At 47.4% G+C, this 25,558-nt stretch overlaps 1 protein-coding gene across 1 annotated transcript in view; it reads right to left on the reverse strand.

The window, feature by feature from the left end:
* Positions 1-25,558, reverse strand: part of hexa (hexosaminidase A (alpha polypeptide)) — a 64,247-nt gene that overhangs the window by 25,625 nt on the left and 13,064 nt on the right. The window contains exons 3-7 of the mRNA XM_065022177.1: positions 23,212-23,277; positions 23,076-23,122; positions 22,223-22,333; positions 20,141-20,242; positions 6,067-6,196 (exon numbers count right to left, since the gene is read on the reverse strand). Coding sequence (XP_064878249.1) covers positions 6,067-6,196; positions 20,141-20,242; positions 22,223-22,333; positions 23,076-23,122; positions 23,212-23,277 — 456 coding nt within the window. The remainder of the gene's footprint in view (positions 1-6,066; positions 6,197-20,140; positions 20,243-22,222; positions 22,334-23,075; positions 23,123-23,211; positions 23,278-25,558) is intronic.

Below are 25,558 nucleotides of genomic sequence, written 5' to 3' on the forward strand. Positions count from 1 at the left end.
AGAGAGGGGTCAGGAGAGTGGGCTGTCCTGAGGAGAGAGGGGTCAGGGGGTTATGGGTGAGGAGAGAGGGGTCAGGAGACAGGGCTGTCCTGAGGAGAGAGGGGTCAGGGGGTTATGGGTGAGGAGAGAGGGGTCAGGGGGTTATGGGTGAGGAGAGAGGGGTCAGGGGGTTATGGGTGAGGGAGAGAGGGGTCAGGGGTTATGGGTGAGGAGAGAGGGGTCAGGGGGTTATGGGTGAGGAGAGAGGGGTCAGGGGGTTATGGGTGAGGAGAGAGGGGTCAAGGGGTTATGGGTGAGGAGAGAGGGGTCAAGGGGTTATGGTTAGTTAGAACAAGTGGTGGAAAAAGTACCCAGTTATCATACTTGAGTAAAAGTAAAAGATAACTTAAACACCCAGTAAAATACCCAGTAAAATACCCAGTAAAATACTAGAGTAAAAGTCTAAAAGTATTTGGTTTTAAATTGTTGGATTCTGGGTTAAACTTGGAACATTGCTATCCTAGAGACATGACATATCAGATAAGACTATAGTATCTGAGGGGTGATAGAGACTGTTTTTACATCAGAAGTGAACGGTTATCTGTTGAAGCCAGATGGCTTTGGAATGTGTTGGGTGGATGGGAGGAAGTCACATGATTGCTATGGGGGATAAGGATGGATATCTGTGGATTAGGCAAATGAGGGGTTGAGGTCAGGTCAGATCCCCTTAAGGGAGACATTATGGTTTATTACCCTATTACTTCGTCATCCTGTCGAATCATAATAGATGTAAGGATCGGAGAGAAGGAGGGCCTAAATTGGAGTATATGTACTTGTGGTGGAAACATGTTTTGTCTAATGCAGCTGTATCGATCCTCTGGGCAAAATAAACTTGGTTAAGCTTTCATAGTGTCCTTTGAGTGTTTTACTCTGAGGATTAGATCCTAACAACATATACTTATGTATCAAAAGTCAATTTAATTGCTAAAGTATGGTTAGTTAGAACAAGTGGGGGAAAAAGTACCGGGCTGTCCCGAGGAGAAAGGGGTCAGGAGACCGGGCTGTCCTGAGGAGAAAGGGGTCAGGGGATTATGGGTGGGGAGAGATGGGTCAGGAGACCGGGCTGTCCTGAGGAGAAAGGGGTCAGGGGGTTATGGGTGGGGAGAGATGGGTCAGGAGACCGGGCTGTCCTGAGGAGAAAGGGGTCAGGAGACCGGGCTGTCCTGGGGAGAGAGGGGTCAGGGGGTTATGGGTGGGGAGAGATGGGTCAGGAGACCGGGCTGTCCTGGGGAGAGAGGGGTCAGGGGGTTATGGGTGGGGAGAGATGGGTCAGGAGACTGGGCTGTCCTGGGGAGTGCGGTCATAAAACCTTTATAACGGCTATATAAGACATTATAACCTCTATCATAGAACATAAAATGTTATGAATCTAGTTAGCAATTCATAGTCCATCGGTAAATAGCCCACCGACTTTACCTACCTCATCCCCATACAGTTTTTATTTATTTACTTTTCTGCTCTTTTGCACACCAGTATCTCTACCTGTACATGACCATCTGATCATTTATCACTCCAGTGTTAATCTGCAAAATTGTAATTATTCGCCTACCTCCTCATGCCTTTTGCACACAATGTATATAGACTTTTTTTCCTTCTACTGTGTTATTGACTTGTTAATTGTTTACTCCATGTGTAACTCTGTGTTGTTGTATGTGTCTCACTGCTTTGCTTTATCTTGGCCAGGTCGCAGTTGTAAATGAGAACTTGTTCTCAACTAGCCTACCTGGTTAAATAAAGGTGTTCTCAACTGGCCTACCTGGTTAAATAAAGGTGTTCTCAACTAGCCTACCTGGTTAAATAAAGGTGTTCTCAACTGGCCTACCTGGTTAAATAAAGGTGTTCCCAACTAGCCTACCTGGTTAAATAAAGGTGTTCTCAACTGGCCTACCTGGTTAAATAAAGGTGTTCTCAACTAGCCTACCTGGTTAAATAAAGGTGTTCTCAACTGGCCTACCTGGTTAAATAAAGGTGTTCTCAACTGGCCTACCTGGTTAAATAAAGGTGTTCTCAACTGGCCTACCTGGTTAAATAAAGGTGTTCTCAACTGGCCTACCTGGTTAAATAAAGGTGTTCTCAACTGGCCTACCTGGTTAAATAAAGGTGTTCTCAACTGACCTACCTGGTTAAATAAAGGTGTTCTCAACTGGCCTACCTGGTTAAATAAAGGTGTTCTCAACTGGCCTACCTGGTTAAATAAAGGTGTTCTCAACTGGCCTACCTGGTTAAATAAAGGTGTTCTCAACTGGCCTACCTGGTTAAATAAAGGTGTTCTCAACTGGCCTACCTGGTTAAATAAAGGTGTTCTCAACTGGCCTACCTGGTTAAATAAAGGTGTTCTCAACTGGCCTACCTGGTTAAATAAAGGTGTTCTCAACTAGCCTACCTGGTTAAATAAAGGTGTTCTCCACTGGCCTACCTGGTTAAATAAAGGTGTTCTCAACTGGCCTACCTGGTTAAATAAAGGTGTTCTCAACTGGCCTACCTGGTTAAATAAAGGTGTTCTCAACTGGCCTACCTGGTTAAATAAAGGTGTTCTCAACTAGCCTACCTGGTTAAATAAAGGTGTTCTCAACTAGCCTACCTGGTTAAATAAAGGTGTTCTCAACTGGCCTACCTGGTTAAATAAAGGTGTTCTCAACTGGCCTACCTGGTTAAATAAAGGTGTTCTCAACTAGCCTACCTGGTTAAATAAAGATGTTCTCAACTAGCCTACCTGGTTAAATAAAGGTGTTCTCAACTGGCCGACCTGGTTAAATAATGGTGTTCTCAACTGGCCTACCTGGTTAAATAAAGGTGTTCTCAACTGGCCTACCTGGGAAAATAAAGGTGTTCTCAACTGGCCTACCTGGTTAAATAAAGGTGTTCTCAACTGGCCTACCTGGTTAAATAAAGGTGTTCTCAACTGGCCTACCTGGTTAAATAAAGGTGTTCTCAACTAGCCTACCTGGTTAAATAAAGGTGTTCTCAACTGGCCTACCTGGTTAAATAAAGGTGTTCTCAACTGGCCTACCTGGTTAAATAAAGGTGTTCTCAACTGGCCTACCTGGTTAAATAAAGGTGTTCTCAACTGGCCTACCTGGTTAAATAAAGGTGTTCTCAACTAGCCTACCTGGTTAAATAAAGGTGTTCTCCACTGGCCTACCTGGTTAAATAAAGGTGTTCTCAACTGGCCTACCTGGTTAAATAAAGGTGTTCTCAACTAGCCTACCTGGTTAAATAAAGGTGTTCTCAACTAGCCTACCTGGTTAAATAAAGGTGTTCTCAACTAGCCTACCTGGTTAAATAAAGGTGTTCTCAACTAGCCTACCTGGTTAAATAAAGGTGTTCTCAACTGGCCTACCTGGTTAAATAAAGGTGTTCTCAACTGGCCTACCTGGTTAAATAAAGGTGTTCTCAACTAGCCTACCTGGTTAAATAAAGGTGTTCTCAACTAGCCTACCTGGTTAAATAAAGGTGTTCTCAACTGGCCGACCTGGTTAAATAATGGTGTTCTCAACTGGCCTACCTGGTTAAATAAAGGTGTTCTCAACTGGCCTACCTGGTTAAATAATGGTGTTCTCAACTAGCCTACCTGGTTAAATAAAGGTGTTCTCTACTGGCCTACCTGGTTAAATAAAGGTGTTCTCTACTGGCCTACCTGGTTAAATAAAGGTGTTCTCAACTGGCCTACCTGGTTAAATAAAGGTGTTCTCAACTGGCCTACCTGGTTAAATAAAGGTGAAATAAATAAACAAAAAATTAAAAAAGAAGCAGAGTCCATGACTGTGTGTGTGTTACCTTTGCCCCATGACTGTGTGTGTGTTACCTTTGCCCCATGACTGTGTGTGTGTTACCTTTGCCCCATGACTGTGTGTGTGTTACCTTTGCCCCATGACTGTGTGTGTGTTACCTTTGCCCCATGACTGTGTGTGTGTTACCTTTGCCCCATGACTGTGTGTGTGTTACCTTTGCCCCATGACTGTGTGTGTGTTACCTTTGCCCCATGACTGTGTGTGTGTTACCTTTGCCCCATGACTGTGTGTGTGTTACCTTTGCCCCATGACTGTGTGTGTGTTACCTTTGCCCCATGACTGTGTGTGTGTTACCTTTGCCCCATGACTGTGTGTGTGTTACCTTTGCCCCATGACTGTGTGTGTGTTACCTTTGCCCCATGACTGTGTGTGTGTTACCTTTGCCCCATGACTGTGTGTGTGTGTGTGTGTTACCTTTGCCCCATGACTGTGTGTGTGTTACCTTTGCCCCATGACTGTGTGTGTGTGTGTTACCTTTGCCCCATGACTGTGTGTGTGTTACCTTTGCCCCATGACTGTGTGTGTGTGTGTTACCTTTGCCCCATGACTGTGTGTGTGTTACCTTTGCCCCATGACTGTGTGTGTGTTACCTTTGCCCCATGACTGTGTGTGTGTGTGTTACCTTTGCCCCATGACTGTGTGTGTGTGTGTGTGTGTTACCTTTGCCCCATGACTGTGTGTGTGTTACCTTTGCCCCATGACTGTGTGTGTGACCTTTGCCCCATGACTGTGTGTGTGTTACCTTTGCCCCATGACTGTGTGTGTTACCTTTGCCCCATGACTGTGTGTGTGTTACCTTTGCCCCATGACTGTGTGTGTGTGTTACCTTTGCCCCATGACTGTGTGTGTGTGTGTGTGTGTGTGTTACCTTTGCTGATGACTGAGGGTGTGTGTGTGTGTGTGTGTTACCTTTGCCCCATGACTGAGGGTGTGTGTTACCTTCGCCCCATGACTGAGGGTGTGTGTGTGTGTGTTACCTTTACCCCATGACTGAGGGTGTGTGTGTGTTACCTTTACCCCATGACTGAGGGTGTGTGTGTGTGTGACCTTTGCCCCATGACTGAGGGTGTGTGTGTGTGTGTGACCTTTGCCCCATGACTGAGGGGGTGTGTGTGTGTTTTACCTTTGCCCCATGACTGAGGGGGTGTGTGTGTGTGTTACCTTTACCCCATGACTGAGGGTGTGTGTGTGTGTGTGTGTTACCTTTGCCCCATGACTGAGGGTGTGTGTGTGTGTTACCTTTACCCCATGACTGAGGGTGTGTGTGTGTGTGAGACCTTTACCCCATGACTGAGGGTGTGTGTGTGTGTGTGTGTGTGACCTTTGCCCCATGACTGAGGGTGTGTGTGACCTTTACCCCATGACTGAGGGTGTGTGTGTGTGTGTTACCTTTACCCCATGACTGAGGGTGTGTGTGTGTGTGTGTTACCTTTGCCCCATGACTGAGGGTGTGTGTGTGTTACCTTTACCCCATGACTGAGGGTGTGTGTGTGTGTGTGTGACCTTTGCCCCATGACTGAGGGTGTGTGTGTGTGTGACCTTTGCCCCATGACTGAGGGTGTGTGTGTGTGTGACCTTTGCCCCATGACTGAGGGTGTGTGTGTGTGTGTGTGACCTTTGCCCCATGACTGAGGGTGTGTGTGTGTGTGACCTTTGCCCCATGACTGAGGTGTGTGTTACCTTTGTGTGTGTGTGTGTGTGTGACCTTTGCCCCATGACTGAGGGGGTGTGTGTGTGTGTGACCTTTACCCCATGACTGAGGGTGTGTGTGTGTGTGACCTTTGCCCCATGACTGAGGGGTGTGTGTGTGTGTGTGTGTGTGTGACCTTTGCCCCATGACTGAGGGTGTGTGTGTGTGTGACCTTTACCCCATGACTGAGGGTGTGTGTGTGTGTGTGTGTGACCTTTGCCCCATGACTGAGGGTGTGTGTGTGTGAGACCTTTTCCCCATGACTGAGGGTGTGTGTGTGTGAGACCTTTTCTCCATGACTGAGGGTGTGTGTGTGTGCTACCTTTGCCTCATGACTGAGGGTGTGTGTGCTACCTTTGCCTCATGACTGAGGGTGTGTGTGCTACCTTTGCCTCATGACTGAGGGTGTGTGTGCTACCTTTGCCTCATGACTGAGGGTGTGTGTGCTACCTTTGCCTCATGACTGAGGGTGTGTGTGCTACCTTTGCCTCATGACTGAGGGTGTGTGTGCTACCTTTGCCTCATGACTGAGGGTGTGTGTGCTACCTTTGCCCCATGACTGGGTGTGTCCCGGGGAGTCAAATTCAGCCAGGACCCTGATGCCTCTGAGTCTGGCGTGGGCGATAACCCTCTTCACGATCTGGGTGTACACATGGGTTGACGGATGGAACGCCCCCTAGGACAAACAGAGCCGAGCACAACATCAGATAACAATAGAATATTGAAGGCGGCAGGTAGCCTAGCAGTAGGAGGGAGGCAGGTAGCCTAGCAGTAGGAGGGAGGCAGGTAGCCTAGCAGTAAGCGGGAGGCAGGTAGCCTAGCAGTAGGAGGGAGGCAGGTAGCCTAGCAGTAAGCGGGAGGCAGGTAGCCTAGCAGTAGGAGGGAGGCAGGTAGCCTAGCAGTAAGCGGGAGGCAGGTAGCCTAGCAGTAGGAGGGCGGCAGGTAGCCTAGCGGTAGGAGGGCGGCAGGTAGCCTAGCAGTAATAGAACATTGTTGATGGCGGCAGGTAGCCTAGCGGGAAGAGGGAGGCAGGTAGCCTAGCGGGAAGAGGGAGGCAGGTAGCCTAGCGGTAGGAGGGCGGCAGGTAGCCTAGCGGGAAGAGGGAGGCAGGTAGCCTAGCGGTAGGAGGGCGGCAGGTAGCCTAGCAGTAATAGAACATTGTTGATGGCGGCAGGTAGCCTAGCGGTAGGAGGGCGGCAGGTAGCCTAGCAGTAATAGAACATTGTTGATGGCGGCAGGTAGCCTAGCGGTAGGAGGGCGGCAGGTAGCCTAGCAGTAATAAAACATTGTTGATGGCGGCAGGTAGCCTAGCGGTAGGAGGGCGGCAGGTAGCCTAGCAGTAATAGAACATTGTTGATGGCGGCAGGTAGCCTAGCGGTAGGAGGGCGTACTACCTTTGCAGGTAGCCTAGCAGCGGCAGAACATTGTTGATGGCGGCAGGTAGCCTAGCGGTAGGAGGGCGGCAGGTAGCCTAGCAGTAATAAAACATTGTTGATGGCGGCAGGTAGCCTAGCGGTAGGAGGGCGGCAGGTAGCCTAGCGGGAAGAGGGAGGCAGGTAGCCTAGCGGTAGGAGGGCGGCAGGTAGCCTAGCAGTAATAGAACATTGTTGATGGCGGCAGGTAGCCTAGCGGTAGGAGGGCGGCAGGTAGCCTAGCAGTAATAGAACATTGTTGATGGCGGCAGGTAGCCTAGCGGTAGGAGGGCGGCAGGTAGCCTAGCAGTAATAAAACATTGTTGATGGCGGCAGGTAGCCTAGCGGTAGGAGGGCGGCAGGTAGCCTAGCAGTAATAGAACATTGTTGATGGCGGCAGGTAGCCTAGCAGTAATAGAACATTGTTGATGGCGGCAGGTAGCCTAGCAGTAAGCGGGAGGCAGGTAGCCTAGCAGTAATAGAACATTGTTGATGGCGGCAGGTAGCCTAGCGGTAGGAGGGCGGCAGGTAGCCTAGCAGTAATAGAATATTGTTGCGGGAGGCAGGTAGCCTAGCGGTAAGAGGGAGGCAGGTAGCCTAGCGGTAAGAGGGTTGCAGGTAGCCTAGCGGCAAGCGGGAGGCAGGTAGCCTAGCGGTAATAGAATATTGTTGCGGGAGGCAGGTAGCCTAGCGGTAGGAGGGCGGCAGGTAGCCTAGCAGTAATAGAATATTGTTGCGGGAGGCAGGTAGCCTAGCGGTAGGAGGGCGGCAGGTAGCCTAGCAGTAATAGAATATTGTTGATGGCGGCAGGTAGCCTAGCGGTAGGAGGGCGGCAGGTAGCCTAGCAGTAAGCGGGAGGCAGGTAGCCTAGCAGTAATAGAACATTGTTGATGGCGGCAGGTAGCCTAGCGGTAGGAGGGCGGCAGGTAGCCTAGCAGTAAGCGGGAGGCAGGTAGCCTAGCGGTAATAGAATATTGTTGCGGGAGGCAGGTAGCCTAGCGGTAAGAGGGAGGCAGGTAGCCTAGCGGGAAGAGGGTTGCAGGTAGCCTAGCGGCAAGCGGGAGGCAGGTAGCCTAGTGGTAATAGAATATTGTTGCGGTAGGCAGGTAGCCTAGCGGTAAGAGGGAGGCAGGTAGCCTAGCGGGAAGAGGGCGGCAGGTAGCCTAGCGGGAAGAGGGCGGCAGGTAGCCTAGCGGGAAGAGGGCGGCAGGTAGCCTAGCGGGAAGAGGGAGGCAGGTAGCCTAGAGGTAAGAGGGTGGCAGGTAGCCTAGCGGGGAGAGGGAGGCAGGTTAACCAACTAAGCTCGTAGTTTATAATGTTATTCGTATGTACAGATGGCATAAACCATTATTAAGGCACGTGAAGGTTAACAGTAGGAAGGTATTTCTGCAAAAAAAAAACGTTTTATACAAAAATAAAATACTTCCCTCAAAACGCACTCCTACCGGTAGACTACCTGCCGCCTCTTCCGCTAGACTAGCGGTAGGAGGACCTCTCTCTTCCGCTAGGAGGGAGGCTACCTGCCGCCCTCTTCCCGCTAGAGGAAGAGGGTGGCAGGTAGCCTAGCGGTAGGAGGGAGGCAGGTAGCCTAGAGGGAAGAGGGTGGCAGGTAGTCTAGCGGGAAGAGGGCGGCAGGTAGTCTAGCGGTAGGAGGGCGTTTTGAACGTGGAAGTATTTTATTTTTGTATAAAACGTTTTTTTTTTGCAGAAATACCTTCTCGAACATGTTAACCTTCACGTGCCTTAATAATGGTTTATGCCATCTGTACATACGAATAACATTATAAACTACGAGCTTAGTTGGTTAAGCCACAGAAAAAGTCAGCAACCTTCCCACTAGCCATGATTAGCTGAGACAGTGAGTGGGCTGAAACATGCCAAACGATGAGTTTGGATTGGTGTAACTGAGTCAGGGTATGTAGGCCTCCTTGCTCGCACACGCTATTTCAGTTCTGCCCACACATTTTCTATAGGATTTAAAGGTCAGGGCTTTGTTATGGCCACTCCAATACCTTGACTTTCTGGTCCTTGAGCCATTTTGCCACAACTTTGGAAGCATGCTTGGGGTCATTGTCCATTTGGAAGACCCATTTGCGACCAAGCATTAACTTTCTGACTGATGTCTTGAGATGTTGCTTCAATATATCCACATCATTTTCCTGCCTCATAATGCCATCAGACTGCACCAGACCCTCCTGCAGCAAAGCACCCCCACAACATGATGCTGCCACCCCCATGCTTCACAGTTGGGATGGTGTTCTTCGTTTTGCAAGCCTCCCCTTTTTCCTCCAAACATAACGATGGTCATTATGGCCAAACAGTTCTATTTTTGTTTCATCAGACCAGAGGACATTTCTCCAAAAAGTACAATCTTTGTCCCCATGTGCAGTTGCAAACCGTAGTCTGGCTTTTATGGCGGTGTTGGAGTAGTGGCTTCTTCCTTGCTGAGCGGCCTTTCTGGTTATGTTGATATAGGACTCGTTTTACTGTGGATATAGATACTCTTGTACCCGTTTCCTCCAGTATCTTCACAAGGCCCTTTGCTGTTGTTCTGAGATTGATTCGCACTTTTCGCACCAAGGTACGTTCATCTCTAGGAGACAGAATGAGTCTCCATCCTGAGTGGTATGACGGCTGCATGGTCCCATGGTGTTTATACTTGCATACTATTGTTTGTACAGGTGAACGTGGTAACTTCAGGCGTTTGGAAATTGATCCCAAAGATGAACCAGACTTGTGGAGGTCTACAATTTCTATTCTGAGGTCTTGGCAGATTTATTTAGATTTTCCCATGATGTCAAGCAAAGAGGCACTGAGTTTGAACGTAGGCCTTGAAATACATCCACAGGTACACCTCCAATTGACTCAAATTATGTTAATTCGCCTATCAGAAGCTTCTAAAGCCATGACATTTTCTGGAATTTTCCAAGCCGTTTAAAAGGCACAGTCAACTTAGTGTATGTAAACTTCTGACCCACTGGAATTGTGATACAGTGAATTATAAGTGAAATAATCTGTCTGTAAACTATTGTTGGAAAAATTACTTGTGTCATGCACGAAGTAGATGTCCTAACATACTTTCCAAAACTATAGTTTGTTAACAAGTGTATGTAAACTTCCGACTTCAACTGTATACGGGTAAAAGTCTAGCTATAGTTTCAGATATTATGCATTTTTAATTTTGCCCAAATTTTTTTTATCGCAAATTAAAGTTTACTGTTAGCCAGCTAGCTGACGTTAGATGGCTGGTTCGCTAGCTAACAATGCGTTTATGATCTGTGTGTAGTACTGGCTCGCTAGCTAACAATGCGTTTATGATCTGTGTGTAGTACTGGCTCGCTAGCTAACAATGCGTTTATGATCTGTGTGTAGTACTGGCTCGCTAGCTAACAATGCGTTTATGATCTGTGTGTAGTAATGTTATCTCAGAATGCCATCTCACATTGCTAGTTATAGCCTAATGTAGACTAACTTTAGCAAGCTATGACAATCGGTTTGAATTGCTAGTACACTATGGATTAGGATTAAGGTTCACTGTTTAGGTAGTATGTCTGAACAGATGATTACACGACTCATCAAGTTAGCCAAGTGTGTCTGACGGTGATTACGGCTATCTACTGTATAAAAAGCAAAACTATTTGTATCAGCATCAGTAGAACACACCTGACTCTCCTCATACAAGGAGAATGGTATAATGTCTCCCATCAGAAAGACCTGTAGAACACACCTGACTCTCCTCATACAAGGAGAATGGTCTAATGGCTCCCATCAGAAAGACCTGTAGAACACACCTGACTCTCCTCATACAAGGAGAATGGTCTAATGGCTCCCATCAGAAAGACCTGTAGAACACACCTGACTCTCCTCATACAAGGAGAATGGTATAATGTCTCCCATCAGAAAGACCTGTAGAACACACCTGACTCTCCTCATACAAGGAGAATGGTCTAATGGCTCCCATCAGAAAGACCTGTAGAACACACCTGACTCTCCTCATACAAGGAGAATGGTCTAATGGCTCCCATCAGAAAGACCTGTAGAACACACCTGACTCTCCTCATACAAGGAGAATGGTATAATGGCTCCCATCAGAAAGACCTGTAGAACACACCAGACTCTCCTCACCAGTCATACAAGGAGAATGGTATAATGCCTCCCATCAGAAAGACCTGTAGAACACACCTGACTCTCCTCATACAAGGAGAATGGTCTAATGGCTCCCATCAGAAAGACCTGTAGAACACACCTGACTCTCCTCATACAAGGAGAATGGTATAATGTCTCCCATCAGAAAGACCTGTAGAACACACCTGACTCTCCTCATACAAGGAGAATGGTCTAATGGCTCCCATCAGAAAGACCTGTAGAACACACCTGACTCTCCTCATACAAGGAGAATGGTATAATGTCTCCCATCAGAAAGACCTGTAGAACACACCTGACTCTCCTCATACAAGGAGAATGGTATAATGTCTCCCATCAGAAAGACCTGTAGAACACACCTGACTCTCCTCATACAAGGAGAATGGTCTAATGGCTCCCATCAGAAAGACCTGTAGAACACACCTGACTCTCCTCATACAAGGATAATGGTCTAATGGCTCCCATCAGAAAGACCTGTAGAACACACCTGACTCTCCTCATACAAGGAGAATGGTATAATGTCTCCCATCAGAAAGACCTGTAGAACACACCTGACTCTCCTCATACAAGGAGAATGGTCTAATGGCTCCCATCAGAAAGACCTGTAGAACACACCTGACTCTCCACATACAAGGAGAATGGTATAATGCCTCCCATCAGAAAGACCTGTAGAACACACCTGACTCTCCTCATACAAGGAGAATGGTCTAATGTCTCCATCAGAAAGACCTGTAGAACACACCTGACTCTCCACATACAAGGAGAATGGTATAATGCCTCCCATCAGAAAGACCTGTAGAACACACCTGACTCTCCTCATACAAGGAGAATGGTCTAATGTCTCCATCAGAAAGACCTGTAGAACACACCTGTCTCTCCTCACCAGTCATACAAGGAGAATGGTATAATGCCTCCCATCAGAAAGACCTGTAGAACACACCTGTCTCTCCTCACCAGTCATACAAGGAGAATGGTCTAATGGCTCCCATCAGAAAGACCTGTAGAACACACCTGACTCTCCTCATACAAGGAGAATGGTATAATGTCTCCCATCAGAAAGACCTGTAGAACACACCCGACTCTCCTCATACAAGGAGAATGGTCTAATGTCTCCCATCAGAAAGACCTGTAGAACACACCTGACTCTCCTCATACAAGGAGAATGGTATAATGCCTCCCATCAGAAAGACCTGTAGAACACGCCTGACTCTCCTCACCAGTCATACAAGGAGAATGGTCTAATGTCTCCCATCAGAAAGACCTGTAGAACACACCTGACTCTCCTCATACAAGGAGAATGGTATAATGTCTCCCATCAGAAAGACCTGTAGAACACACCTGACTCTCCTCATACAAGGAGAATGGTATAATGCCTCCCATCAGAAAGACCTGTAGAACACACCTGACTCTCCTCATACAAGGAGAATGGTCTAATGACTCCCATCAGAAAGACCTGTAGAACACACCTGACTCTCCTCATACAAGGAGAATCGTCTAATGGCTCCCATCAGAAAGACCTGTAGAACACACCTGACTCTCCTCATACAAGGAGAATGGTATAATGCCTCCCATCAGAAAGACCTGTAGAACACACCTGTCTCTCCTCACCAGTCATACAAGGAGAATGGTATAATGTCTCCCATCAGAAAGACCTGTAGAACACACCAGACTCTCCTCACCAGTCATACAAGGAGAATGGTATAATGCCTCCCATCAGAAAGACCTGTAGAACACACCTGACTCTCCTCATACAAGGAGAATGGTCTAATGGCTCCCATCAGAAAGACCTGTAGAACACACCTGACTCTCCTCATACAAGGAGAACCCTATGTAGCCAGGTCCCATCTACTATCCTTCTGACCCTATGTAGCCAGGTCCATCTATCCTTCTGACCCTATGTAGCCAGGTCCCATCTACTATCCTTCTGACCCTATGTAGCCAGGTCCATCTACTATCCTTCTGACCCTATGTAGCCAGGTCCATCTACTATCCTCCTGACCCTATGTAGCCAGGTCCCATCTACTATCCTTCTGACCCTATGTAGACAGGTCCCATCTACTATCCTTCTGACCCTATGTAGCCAGGTCCCATCTACTATCCTTCTGACCCTATGTAGCCAGCTCCCATCTACTATCCTTCAGACCCTATGTAGCAAGGTCCATCTACTATCCTTCTGACCCAGGTCCATCTACTATCCTCCTGACCCTATGTAGCCAGGTCCATCTACTATCCTTCTGACCCTATGTAGCCAGGTCCATCTACTATCCTTCAGACCCTATGTAGCCAGGTCCCATCTACTATCCTTCTGACCCAGGTCCATCTACTATCCTTCTGACCCAGGTCCCATCTACTATCCTCCTGACCCTATGTAGCCAGGTCCCATCTACTATCCTTCTGACCCTATGTAGCCAGGTCCCATCTACTATCCTCCTGACCCTATGTAGCCAGGTCCCATCTACTATCCTTCTGACCCAGGTCCATCTACTATCCTTCTGACCCAGGTCCCATCTACTATCCTTCTGACCCAGGTCCCATCTACTATCCTTCTGACCCTATGTAGCCAGGTCCATCTACTATCCTCCTGACCCAGGTCCCATCTACTATCCTCCTGACCCTATGTAGCCAGGTCCATCTACTATTGTTCTAACCCTATGTAGCCAGGTCCATCTACTATCCTTCTGACCCTATGTAGCCAGGTCCATCTACTATCCTTCTGACCCTATGTAGCCAGGTCCCATCTACTATCCTCCTGACCCTATGTAGCCAGGTCCCATCTACTATCCTCCTGACCCAGGTCCCATCTACTATCCTCCTGACCCTATGTAGCCAGGTCCCATCTACTATCCTCCTGACCCTATGTAGCCAGGTCCATCTACTATCCTCCTGACCCTATGTAGCCAGGTCCCATCTACTATCCTTCTGACCCTATGTAGCCAGGTCCATCTACTATCCTTCTGGCCCTATGTAGCCAGGTCCATCTACTATCCTTCTGACCCTCTGACCCAGGTTCCATCTACTATCCTTCTGACCCTATGTAGCCAGGTCCCATCTACTATCCTTCTGACCCAGGTCCCATCTACTATCCTCCTGACCCTATGTAGCCAGGTCCATCTACTATCCTTCTGACCCTATGTAGCCAGGTCCCATCTACTATCCTCCTGACCCTATGTAGCCAGGTCCATCTACTATCCTTCTGGCCCTATGTAGCCAGGTCCATCTACTATCCTTCTGGCCCTATGTAGCCAGGTCCATCTACTATCCTTCTGGCCCTATGTAGCCAGGTCCCATCTACTATCCTTCTGACCCAGGTCCCATCTACTATCCTCCTGACCCTATGTAGCCAGGTCCATCTACTATCCTTCTGACCCTATGTAGCCAGGTCCCATCTACTATCCTCCTGACCCTATGTAGCCAGGTCCATCTACTATCCTTCTGGCCCTATGTAGCCAGGTCCATCTACTATCCTCCTGACCCTATGTAGCCAGGTCCATCTACTATCCTTCTGGCCCTATGTAGCCAGGTCCATCTACTATCCTCCTGACCCTATGTAGCCAGGTCCCATCTACTATCCTCCTGACCCTATGTAGCCAGGTCCATCGACTATCCTCCTGACCCTATGTAGCCAGGTCCCATCTACTATCCTCCTGACCCAGGTCCCATCTACTATCCTCCTGACCCTATGTAGCCAGGTCCATCTACTATCCTTCTGACCCTATGTAGCCAGGTCCCATCTACTATCCTTCTGACCCTATGTAGCCAGGTCCATCTACTATCCTTCTGACCCTATGTAGCCTGGTCCCATCGACTTTTTAACTCCTCACAACTGCAGTGGGCAAACCCAGAACACGTTTGTGCTCTGGTACTGTACCTGGTGGACCATTCACAAGCTCCACCACAGTCTGGACCTTCACTTCCTGATCACAGGCCACACCAAGTTTGCCCCCTACTGGTGCTTCGGCCTCATCGAGCAGCTCTTCAGAAAGACCAGAGTGAACTCTTTGTCTGAGATTGCTGGTGTTGTGAAGAACAGCACTGTGACAGGGATCAACATCCCACAGCTGGTTGGACTGGAGGATGGTACGGTGCTGGTGGAAAGCTATGGCTGGCAACAACACCTGATGAAGCAGGACCAGCACTTCAGGTGAATATAATTTTCCTTGCCTTGTATGAGGTTATTCTTCTTATCCTTGTTATGCAAGGTTGTAATGTCTTCTCAATTATGTTGTTATTCACTGTTTTACAGCTTCCATGCTCTGGAGCCTAGTGTTGTTGTCGCCAGGGAGCGTTCAGACTCAGTCGGGACCAGGTTTCAGCTGCTGCACAACGCTGACATCCTTCCTCCCATAGATGGTCTGCCTGTACAGGCACCACCTGGACTGGACACAGCTAGACAAACGTATCTTTTTGAGAAGATCAGGGAGTTTTGCAACAAAGAGGCTCTGGACATCACATACCCTGCACCAAAGTCAAGGGCAGGACAGAAACAGACTCTCCTGCACCAAAGTGAAGGGCAGGACAGAAACAGACTCTCCTGCACCAAAGTGAAGGGCAGGACAGAAACAGACTCTCCTGCACCAAAGTGAAGGGCAGGACAGAAACAGACTCTCCTGCACCAAAGTGAAGGGCAGGACAGAAACAGACTCTCCTGCACCAAAGTCAAGGGCAGGACAGAAACAGACTCTCCGAATATAGATTCCCTTGTTCATGCGTGGTTCAGACGGACCAGTCATCAACACTATCTGCAGTGCCTCTATTCACATGACTCTCTGCTAACACACACGCCATGCGTTGCTGCTACTATCTATTTATTTTTTTATCCTGCTGCTCAGCCACTTTAACCCTGATTGTATTGTTGGAATTGGCTAAACTTTGAACATTGAGATAGTAAATGAATGACAGTAAATGAAAGAGACTGGGTTTTATGTCTCTGTAGGAGGACAGATAGCTGTGGAATGTGTTGGGGGACGGGAGCAGAGCACCGTGTTGATACAGGGGAGACAGATGGACATCTGTGGATTAGGTGAAGGAGGGGTTGAGGTCAGAACAGAGATGTGTTGATACAAGGGAGACAGATGGACATCTGTAGATTAGGTGAAGGAGGGGTTGAGGTCAGAACAGAGATGTGTTGATACAAGGGAGACAGATGGACATCTGTGGATTAGGTGAAGGAGGGGTTGAGGTCAGGAGGAGAGGACAGAGATGTGTTGATACAAGGGACACAGATGGACATCTGTAGATTAGGTGAAGGAGGGGTTGAGGTCAGGAGGTGAGGACAGGTCACCTGAAGGGAGTAATAAGGGTTTGGGATCTTGTTACTCTTTTCCTGTTAAATCATAAGAAGGATTGGAGAGAAGGAGAAGTGTCTGAAGTGGGATATAAATATCTGGATGAGACAAATGTTGTCTGAATTACAGAACCTTTGGGCAGAATTAAACTTGGTTAAAGCTTCTCTAGTGGTTATTTACCATGAAAAATAAGAACCTAACAGTATGCATATAACTACCTCATCTATCACTGACAGGTCACCTGATCACTGATATTGTACATACTGTATATTATTTTCTTTATATTGCTACTATGCAAGTAGCCATTTGGCTGTACCACTTACACCTTCTGTAGCTGGGGGTTACAGCATTTCTTTCACGTGACCCATCAATTTAGACCAGTGTGTCTGTGTAAGAGTCATCTAATATTCATATCATATTTATATCTGGACACTCAGTTCACCTGGAATTGTTCCTTATTGTAGGCTACTACCACTTTTAGTCTTTACTACACTACTCACTGTTTAGCACATGACCTCACATGTGAATCCTTAAAGAAAGAGATGGGGTGGGGCTGGTTTAAGAGGGTGCTGAATGGGTGGGGCTGGTTTAAGAGGGTGTGAACAATGCCGAATGGGTGGGGCTGGTTTAAGAGGGTGTGAACAATGCCGAATGGGTGGGGCTGGTTTAAGAGGGTGTGAACAATGCCGAATGGGTGGGGCTGGTTTAAGAGGGTGTGAACAATGCCGAATGGGTGGGGCTGGTTTAAGAGGGTGTGAACAATGCCGAATGGGTGGGGCTGGTTTAAGAGGGTGTGAACAATGCTGATTGGGTGGGGCTGGTTTAAGAGGGTGTGAACAATGCCGAATGGGTGGGGCTGGTTTAAGAGGGTGTGAACAATGCCGAATGGGTGGGGCTGGTTTAAGAGGGTGCTGAATGGGTGGGGCTGGTTTAAGAGGGTGTGAACAATGCTGAATGGGTGAGGCTGGTTTAAGAGGGTGTGAACAATGCTGATTGGGTGGGGCTGGTTTAAGAGGGTGTGAACAATGCCGAATGGGTGGGGCTGGTTTAAGAGGGTGTGAACAATGCCGAATGGGTGGGGCTGGTTTAAGAGGGTGTGAACAATGCTGAATGGGTGGGGCTGGTTTAAGAGGGTGTGAACAATGCTGAATGGGTGGGGCTGGTTTAAGAGGGTGTGAACAATGCCGAATGGGTGAGGCTGGTTTAAGAGGGTGTGAACAATGCCGAATGGGTGGGGCTGGTTTAAGAGGGTGCTGAATGGGTGGGGCTGGTTTAAGAGGGTGTGAACAATGCTGAATGGGTGAGGCTGGTTTAAGAGGGTGTGAACAATGCCGAATGGGTGGGGCTGGTTTAAGAGGGTGTGAACAATGCTGAATGGGTGAGGCTGGTTTAAGAGGGTGTGAACAATGCCGAATGGGTGGGGCTGGTTTAAGAGGGTGCTGAATGGGTGAGGCTGGTTTAAATGAACAATGAATGGGTGGGGCTGGTTTAAGAGGGTGCTGAATGGGTGGGGCTGGTTTAAGAGGGTGTGAACAATGCTGAATGGGTGGGGCTGGTTTAAGAGGGTGTGAACAATGCTGAATGGGTGGGGCTGGTTTAAGAGGGTGAACAATGCTGAACAATGAACAATGCCGAATGGGTGAGGCTGGTTTAAGAGGGTGTGAACAATGCCGAATGGGTGGGGCTGGTTTAAGAGGGTGTGAACAATGCCGAATGGGTGAGGCTGGTTTAAGAGGGTGTGAACAATGCCGAATGAGTGGGGCTGGTTTAAGAGGGTGCTGAATGGGTGGGGCTGGTTTAAGAGGGTGTGAACAATGCTGAATGGGTGAGGCTGGTTTAAGAGGGTGTGAACAATGCCGAATGGGTGGGGCTGGTTTAAGAGGGTGTGAACAATGCTGAATGGGTGAGGCTGGTTTAAGAGGGTGTGAACAATGCCGAATGGGTGGGGCTGGTTTAAGAGGGTGCTGAATGGGTGGGGCTGGTTTAAGAGGGTGTGAACAATGCCGAATGGGTGGGTGGTTAGTGGTTAGAGTGTAGGGGCGGCATGTAGCCTAGTGGTTAGAGTGTAGAGGGGGCAGGGTAGCCTAGTGGTTAGAGTGTAGGGGCGGCATGTAGCCTAGTGGTTAGAGTGTAGGGGCGGCATGTAGCCTAGTGGTTAGAGTGTAGAGGGGGCAGGGTAGCCTAGTGGTTAGAGTGTAGGGGCGGCATGTAGCCTAGTGGTTAGAGTGTAGGGGCGGCATGTAGCCTAGTGGTTAGAGTGTAGGGGCGGCATGTAGCCTAGTGGTTAGAGTGTAGGGGGGGCAGGGTAGCCTAGTGGTTAGAGTGTAGGGGCGGTAGGTAGCCTAGTGGTTAGAGTGTAGGGGCGGCAGGTAGCCTAGTGGTTAGAGTGTAGGGGCGGCAGGTAGCCTAGTGGTTAGAGTGTAGGGGCGGCAGGTAGCCTAGTGGTTAGAGTGTAGGGGCGGCAGGTAGCCTAGTGGTTAGAGTGTAGGGGCGGCAGGTAGCCTAGTGGTTAGAGTGTAGGGGCGGGAGGTAGCCTAGTGGTTAGAGTGTAGGGGCGGCAGGTAGCCTAGTGGTTAGAGTGTAGGGGCGGCATGTAGCCTAGTGGTTAGAGTGTAGGGGCGGGAGGTAGCCTAGTGGTTAGAGTGTAGGGGCGGCAGGTAGCCTAGTGGTTAGAGTGTAGGGGCGGCAGGTAGCCTAGTGGTTAGAGTGTAGGGGCGGCAGGTAGCCTAGTGGTTAGAGTGTAGGGGCGGCAGGTAGCCTAGTGGTTAGAGCCAAGGGCCAGAAAGCGAAAGGGTTCCTGGTACTTCATAGCACAAAAACACCAACTCGACCAATGGCATAAATCAATTGTCAACTCCAGACACTACCCCACACATCTAGTCTCAGACCTTATCTCCCCCAAGGCCATAGGAGGGAGTGACTGGCACACAGACATTGTGGAATCCAGTAATTGGTTCCCCATTAATCACACCCTCCCTTCACGTGGTTTAAGAATGATATTCTGCATAGCACCAGGAACATGTGAAAGACAAGCCTGACCTCTCCCCTCTCTGGGCCCCAGGTGACTGAGGCCCAGCTGAGGGAAGAAGTGCAACTGCCAACACCAGAGTCCAAAGGGATACATTCTAATAAGTATCTCACATCAGCATATTATGCAGATAGAATTATCTATGTTACCCAACTCATTCTGATTCTTCCACCTCACACACACCCCCCCCTTCTACGCTGCTGCTACTCTGTTATCTATGTTACCCAACTCATTCTGATTCTTCCACCTCACACACACCCCCCCCTTCTACGCTGCTGCTACTCTGTTATCTATGTTACCCAACTCATTCTGATTCTTCCACCTCACACACACCCCCCCCTTCTACGCTGCTGCTACTCTGTTATCTATGTTACCCAACTCATTCTGATTCTTCCACCTCACACACACCCCCCCCCTTCTACGCTGCTGCTACTCTGTTATCTATGTTACCCAACTCATTCTGATTCTTCCGCTTTCCAAGTGAAATAAAACACATTAAAAAAGAGACACTCTACATTTTCCTTCAACACTTTAAGTCCTGCAGTTATATGCATTATACAGCTTTATTACTGGTTATAAGCATGTTTATAACGTGCCTTTATATTGTATTATAACATCATATTAAATCTTTACCATATCCCAGGCCAGAGAGCTCCAGTCCTCTCACCTTGCTGGTTTAACATGTCATAAGCCTTTATGTTTTATAACAGCATCATAAATGCTCAGCTCCATTACAGGTTCTCTCCTCTCACCTTGCTGCTGAGGTCAGGGAAGGTGCTACTCTGGTAGGGGAAGGAGGGGTCGTCCACGATGTGCCAGTGGAAAACATTGAACTTGTTGTAGGACATCGCATCCTAGTAAACAAGGAGAAGGATCTGAAGTGAGTATCATTTATATATACACCCTGTCCGAGTCAGATTAAGCCTAGTCCAGGACTAAATTCTCAATGGAAATTCACCATCCAAAGTGCTTTGTAGGCTAGGATAATGCATAACGTGAGCTGAGAAACTGGACCTCAATGTTAGAACTCAAATGTATATACAGAACCAGTCAAAAGTTTGGACACACCTACTCATTCAAGGGTTTTTCTTTATTTGTACTCTTTTTCACATCGTAGAATAATATTGAAGATGTCAAAACTATAAAATAACACATATGGAATCATGTAGTAACCAAAAAAAGTGTTAAACAAATCTAAATATATTTTAGATTTTAGATTCTTCAAAGTAGCCACCCTTTGCCTTGATGAGAGCTTTCAACGCTCTTGGTATTCTCTCAACCAGCTTCACCTGGAATGCTTTTCCAACAGTTTGGAAGGAGTTCTCACATATGCTGAGCACTTGCTGCTTTTCCTTCACTCTGCGGTCCAACTCATCCCAAACCATCTCAATTGGGTTGAGGTCAGGTGATTGTGGAGGCCAGGTCATCTGATGCAGCACTCCATCACTCTCCATCTTGGTCAAATAGCAATTACACAGCCTGGAGGTGTGTTGGGTCATTGTCCTGTTGAAAAACAGATTATAGTTCCACTAATCGCAAACCAGATGGGATGGTGTATCGCTGCAGAATGATGTGGTATCCATGCTCATTAAGTGTGTCTTGAATTCTAAATAAAACACAGACAGTGTCACCAGCAAAGCATCATCACACCTCCTCCTCCATGCTTCACGGTGGGAACCACACATGCGGCTACTCTTCATCTCACAAAGACAAGGCAGTTGGAACCAAAAATCTCAGACTAAAAGGACAGAATTCCACAGGTCTAATGTCCATTGCTCGTGTTTCTTGGCCCAAGCAAGTCTTCTTCTTATTGGGGTCCTTTAGTAGTGGTTTCTTTGCAGCAATTTGATCATGAAGGCCTGATTCACTCAGTCTCCTCTGAACAGTTGATGTTAAGATGTGTCTGTTACTTGAACTCTGAAGCATTTATTTGGGCTGCAATTTCTGAGACTGGTAGCTCTAATGAACTTATCCTCTGCAGCAGAGGTAACTCTGGATCTTCCATTGCTTGGCGGTCCTCGTGAGAGCCAGTTTCATCATAGTGCTTGATGATTTTTGCGACTGCACTTAAAGAAACTTTCAAAGTTCTTGAAATGTTCTGTAATGACTGACCTTCATGTCTGAAAGTAATGATGGACTGTCGTTTCTCTTTACTTATTTGAGCTGTTCATGCCATAATATGGACTTGGCCTCTTACCAAATAGGGCTGGTTTTTATTTTATTTTACTAGGTAAGCTAGTTGAGAACAGGTTCTCATTTACAACTGCGACCTGGCCAAGATAAAGCAAAGCAGTGTGACACAAACAGAGTTACACATGGAATAAACAAACATACAGTCAATAACACAATAGAGAAACAAAAAGTCTATATACAGTGTGTGCAAATGGCATGGGTCTGGCGATGAATATGTAGCGAGGGCCAGCCGACTAGAGCAACTCTACCTTGTCACAACACAACTGATTGTCTCAAACTCATTAAGGAAAGAAATTCCACAAATTAACTTTTAACAAGGCACACCTGTCAATTGAAATGCATTCCATTTCACTACCTCATGAAGCTGGTTGAGAAAATGCTAAGAGTGTGCAAAGCTGTCATCAAGGCAAAGGGAGGCTACTTTGAGGAATCTAAAATGTATTTTGATTTGTTTAACACTTTTTTGGTTACTACATGATTCCATATGTGTTATTTCATAGGTTTGATGTCTTCACTATTATTCTTCAATGTAGAAAATAGTAAAAATAAAGAAAAACCCTGGAAGGAGTAGATGTGTCCAAACCTTTGACTGGTACTGTATGTGTAAATATATATATATATATATATATACACATCTTTACCAGGGTCTTCAGAATAGCATGTAAAGGGAGGTAGTGACGTGACGTATCCAATAATATCCCTCGGAACTGGAAGCGGGGAAAGTCTTCTATCTCGGTCTCATTCACAAAATACTGAAATCAGATTGATAGAGAACTGAAATGATCACATCAAGTTTGATCCATTTTTGCAAATTATATTGTTGGAGCATGTTGACTGTTCAGTTCTCACACCCACCCACCCACCCACACACACACACCCACCCACCCACACCCACACACACACCCACACACCCCTTTTGGTGAGTAAAAATGGATTCAGATTGAAAATCCTATAACCCCTAACCTTAACACCAAAATCCTTAACCCTAATTCCAACCCTAATTCCAACCCTAATTATAACCCTAATTATAACCCTAATTCCAACCCTAATTCCAACCCTAATTCCAACCCTAATTATAACCCTAATTATAACCCTAATTCCAACCCTAATTATAACCCTAATTATAACCCTAATTATAACCCTAATAACCTTTTTAAAAGTGAAGAACGACCACAATGTCCTCACTAGTGAGTTTTTTTCCCCTACTTGTGAGGACTTCTGGTATTCAGTAGTACAAGTACACACACAGTAGGCTACCTGGGCGGCAGGTAGCCTAGTGGTTAGTGAGTTGGACGTAACCGAAAGGTTGCAAGATCGAATCCCTGAGCTGACAAGGTAAAAATCTGTAGTACTGCCCCTGAACAAGGTAGTTAGCCCAATGTTCCTAGGATGTCATTGAAAATAAGAATTTGTTCTTAATTAACAGACTTGCCCAGTGAAATAAAGGTAAAATAAAATATAACACACAATGTTGACTGTTCAGTTATTACTTACCTCCCCAAAGTCATCTTGGTAGACCAGCTGACTGAATGACTCCAAACCTGTTATTTACCAGAGGACATGTGGTTACATCATCAAAGGACATCATTGATCATATTGATCACTGATTTCTAAACACTTGTGTTTCTACCTCTGAGTGCTCCCCATACCGTCTCAGCCCTCAGTGCTGCCTGGCCCGAACACACACTCAGCTTGTCTATAACACAAGAAAGAAAGATTCAAATCAGCCTTGTGTATTCAGAGGTGTAAAGTAACTAATTACAAATACTCACGTTACTGTAATTTAGTAACTTTTCAGAGTACTCATATTTTTCAAAGTCAGTAATTTTTACTACTACTGGAATCAAATCTAATTAAAGTAGAAGTACTTCTACTGAAGTAGGATATTTCAGTACTCTTTCTGAACAATGTGAGTGAGAGGGACTTTGAGTGAGGGGGTGAGTGAATGAACTTAGTTCCTACATTCATTTCAGTGAAAAAGGGAGTTTGAGTGAGGGGGTGGGTGAGCCAAGGGGTGGGTGAGCCGAGGGGGTGGGTGAGCCGAGGGGTGGGTGAGCCGAGGGGTAGGTGAGCCGAGGGGTGGGTGAGCCGAGGGGTGGGTGAGCCGAGGGGGTGGGTGAGCCGAGGGGGTGGGTGAGCCGAGGGGGTGGGTGAGCCAAGGGGTGGGTGAGCCAGGGGGTGGGTGAGCCAGGGGTGGGTGAGTCAAGGGGTGGGTGAGTCAAGGGGTGGGTGAGTCAAGGGGTGGGTGAGTCAAAGGGTGGGTGAGTCAAGGGGTGGGTGAGTCAAGGGGTGGGTGAGTCAGGGGGTGGGTGAGCCAGGGGTGGGTGAGCCAGGGGGTGGGTGAGCCAGGGGTGGGTGAGCCAGGGGGTGGGTGAGCCAGGGGGTGGGTGAGCCAGGGGGTGGGTGAGTCAAGGGGTGGGTGAGCCAGGGGGTGGGTGAGTCAAGGGGTGGGTGAGCGAGGGGGTGGGTAGGTGAGCGAACTTCATTCATTTCCTCTCTTCCTTTTTCAATGTGATGATTAACGACCTTCAGGTTCAGACATACCAATTCACTAATTATTAAGATAAAGTTGTTTTTATTTTAAAGAACATGTCAAACTCATTCCACAGAGGGCTGAGTGTCTGTGGGTTTTCGCTCCACCCGTGTACTTGATTGATTTATTATGGTCACTAATTAGTAAGGAACTCACCACACCTGGTTGTCTAGGTTCTAAAAAAACAAAAACCCGCAAACACTCCTCCCTCCATGGAATGAGTTTGCCACCCCTGTATTAAAGGGTAGGACGTGTTGGTTCCACTTTTCTGGGCTCCGTTATTTACTGAACAAATAAGGAACACTCAAAATGTGCACTTATAAATCAGAACTATCCAAATACAGCTGTAGACAGAAGTCAAAGATCAAACATCAGACATACAACTGATGTCTCTCCAGAGTTCTGCCCCGAACAAAAGAAAGACTGGATCTTATATACCCGAGGTCACACCTTACGGTGCGATCTCCTATGTCAAACCCTGCATGTGCAGCTCAAAGAACAAGTTATTCTTAACACAAGGTTTCTGAGAACCTGTCACAGTGGCATGCAAATCTGCCCTTGTTCCAGAGAAAAACAGACACCGTCTCTCTCTCACCCTCAGTCCCCTTTCTCACAGACGCGGGGCTGCGCGTTTTGGCAGAGAGCTAGACACAGACAGAGGCCTCAATATTCAGCTATACGGTGAGCATAAGTACAATGGCATGTAAGCAAATTAACAACATAATCAATGGAGGGGGTCTTCAGAAGACCCCCATAATCAATTTGAATCCTTCAGAAGCATGAGTTTTTACTCACCACAGTAAGTGTGTGTTAGTAACTTAGTTGTAATAGCAATCTGGTTACCTATAACTACAAACATTATTTTTGTGCATATTTATTAACTTATATCCGGATATCTACACTACCCACAATGCACCATTTCTCAACGTCATATGGAGACACAAGAAGAAGGGAAGGGGTGTGGGGGTATAGGTACGTCTCTCTCCAGAATACGCTCTGGGGGTATAGGTACGTCTCCAGAATACGCTCTGGGGGTATAGGTACGTCTCTCTCCAGAATACGCTCTGGGGGTATAGGTACGTCTCCAGAATACGCTCTGGGGGTATAGGTACGTCTCCAGAATACGCTCTGGGGGTATAGGTACGTCTCTCTCCAGAATACGCTCTGGGGGTATAGGTACGTCTCTCTCCAGAATACGCTCTGGGGGTATAGGTACGTCTCCAGAATACGCTCTGGGGGTATAGGTACGTCTCTCTCCAGAATACGCTCTGGCGGTATAGGTACGTCTCCAGAATACGCTCTGGGGGTATAGGTACGTCTCTCTCCAGAATACGCTCTGGCGGTATAGGTACGTCTCCAGAATACGCTCTGGGGGTATAGGTACGTCTCTCTCCAGAATACGCTCTGGGGGTATAGGTACGTCTCTCTCCAGAATACGCTCTGG

This window comes from Oncorhynchus nerka, linkage group LG9a (genome assembly GCF_034236695.1).
Source record: "Oncorhynchus nerka isolate Pitt River linkage group LG9a, Oner_Uvic_2.0, whole genome shotgun sequence".
NCBI lineage: Eukaryota > Metazoa > Chordata > Actinopteri > Salmoniformes > Salmonidae > Oncorhynchus > Oncorhynchus nerka.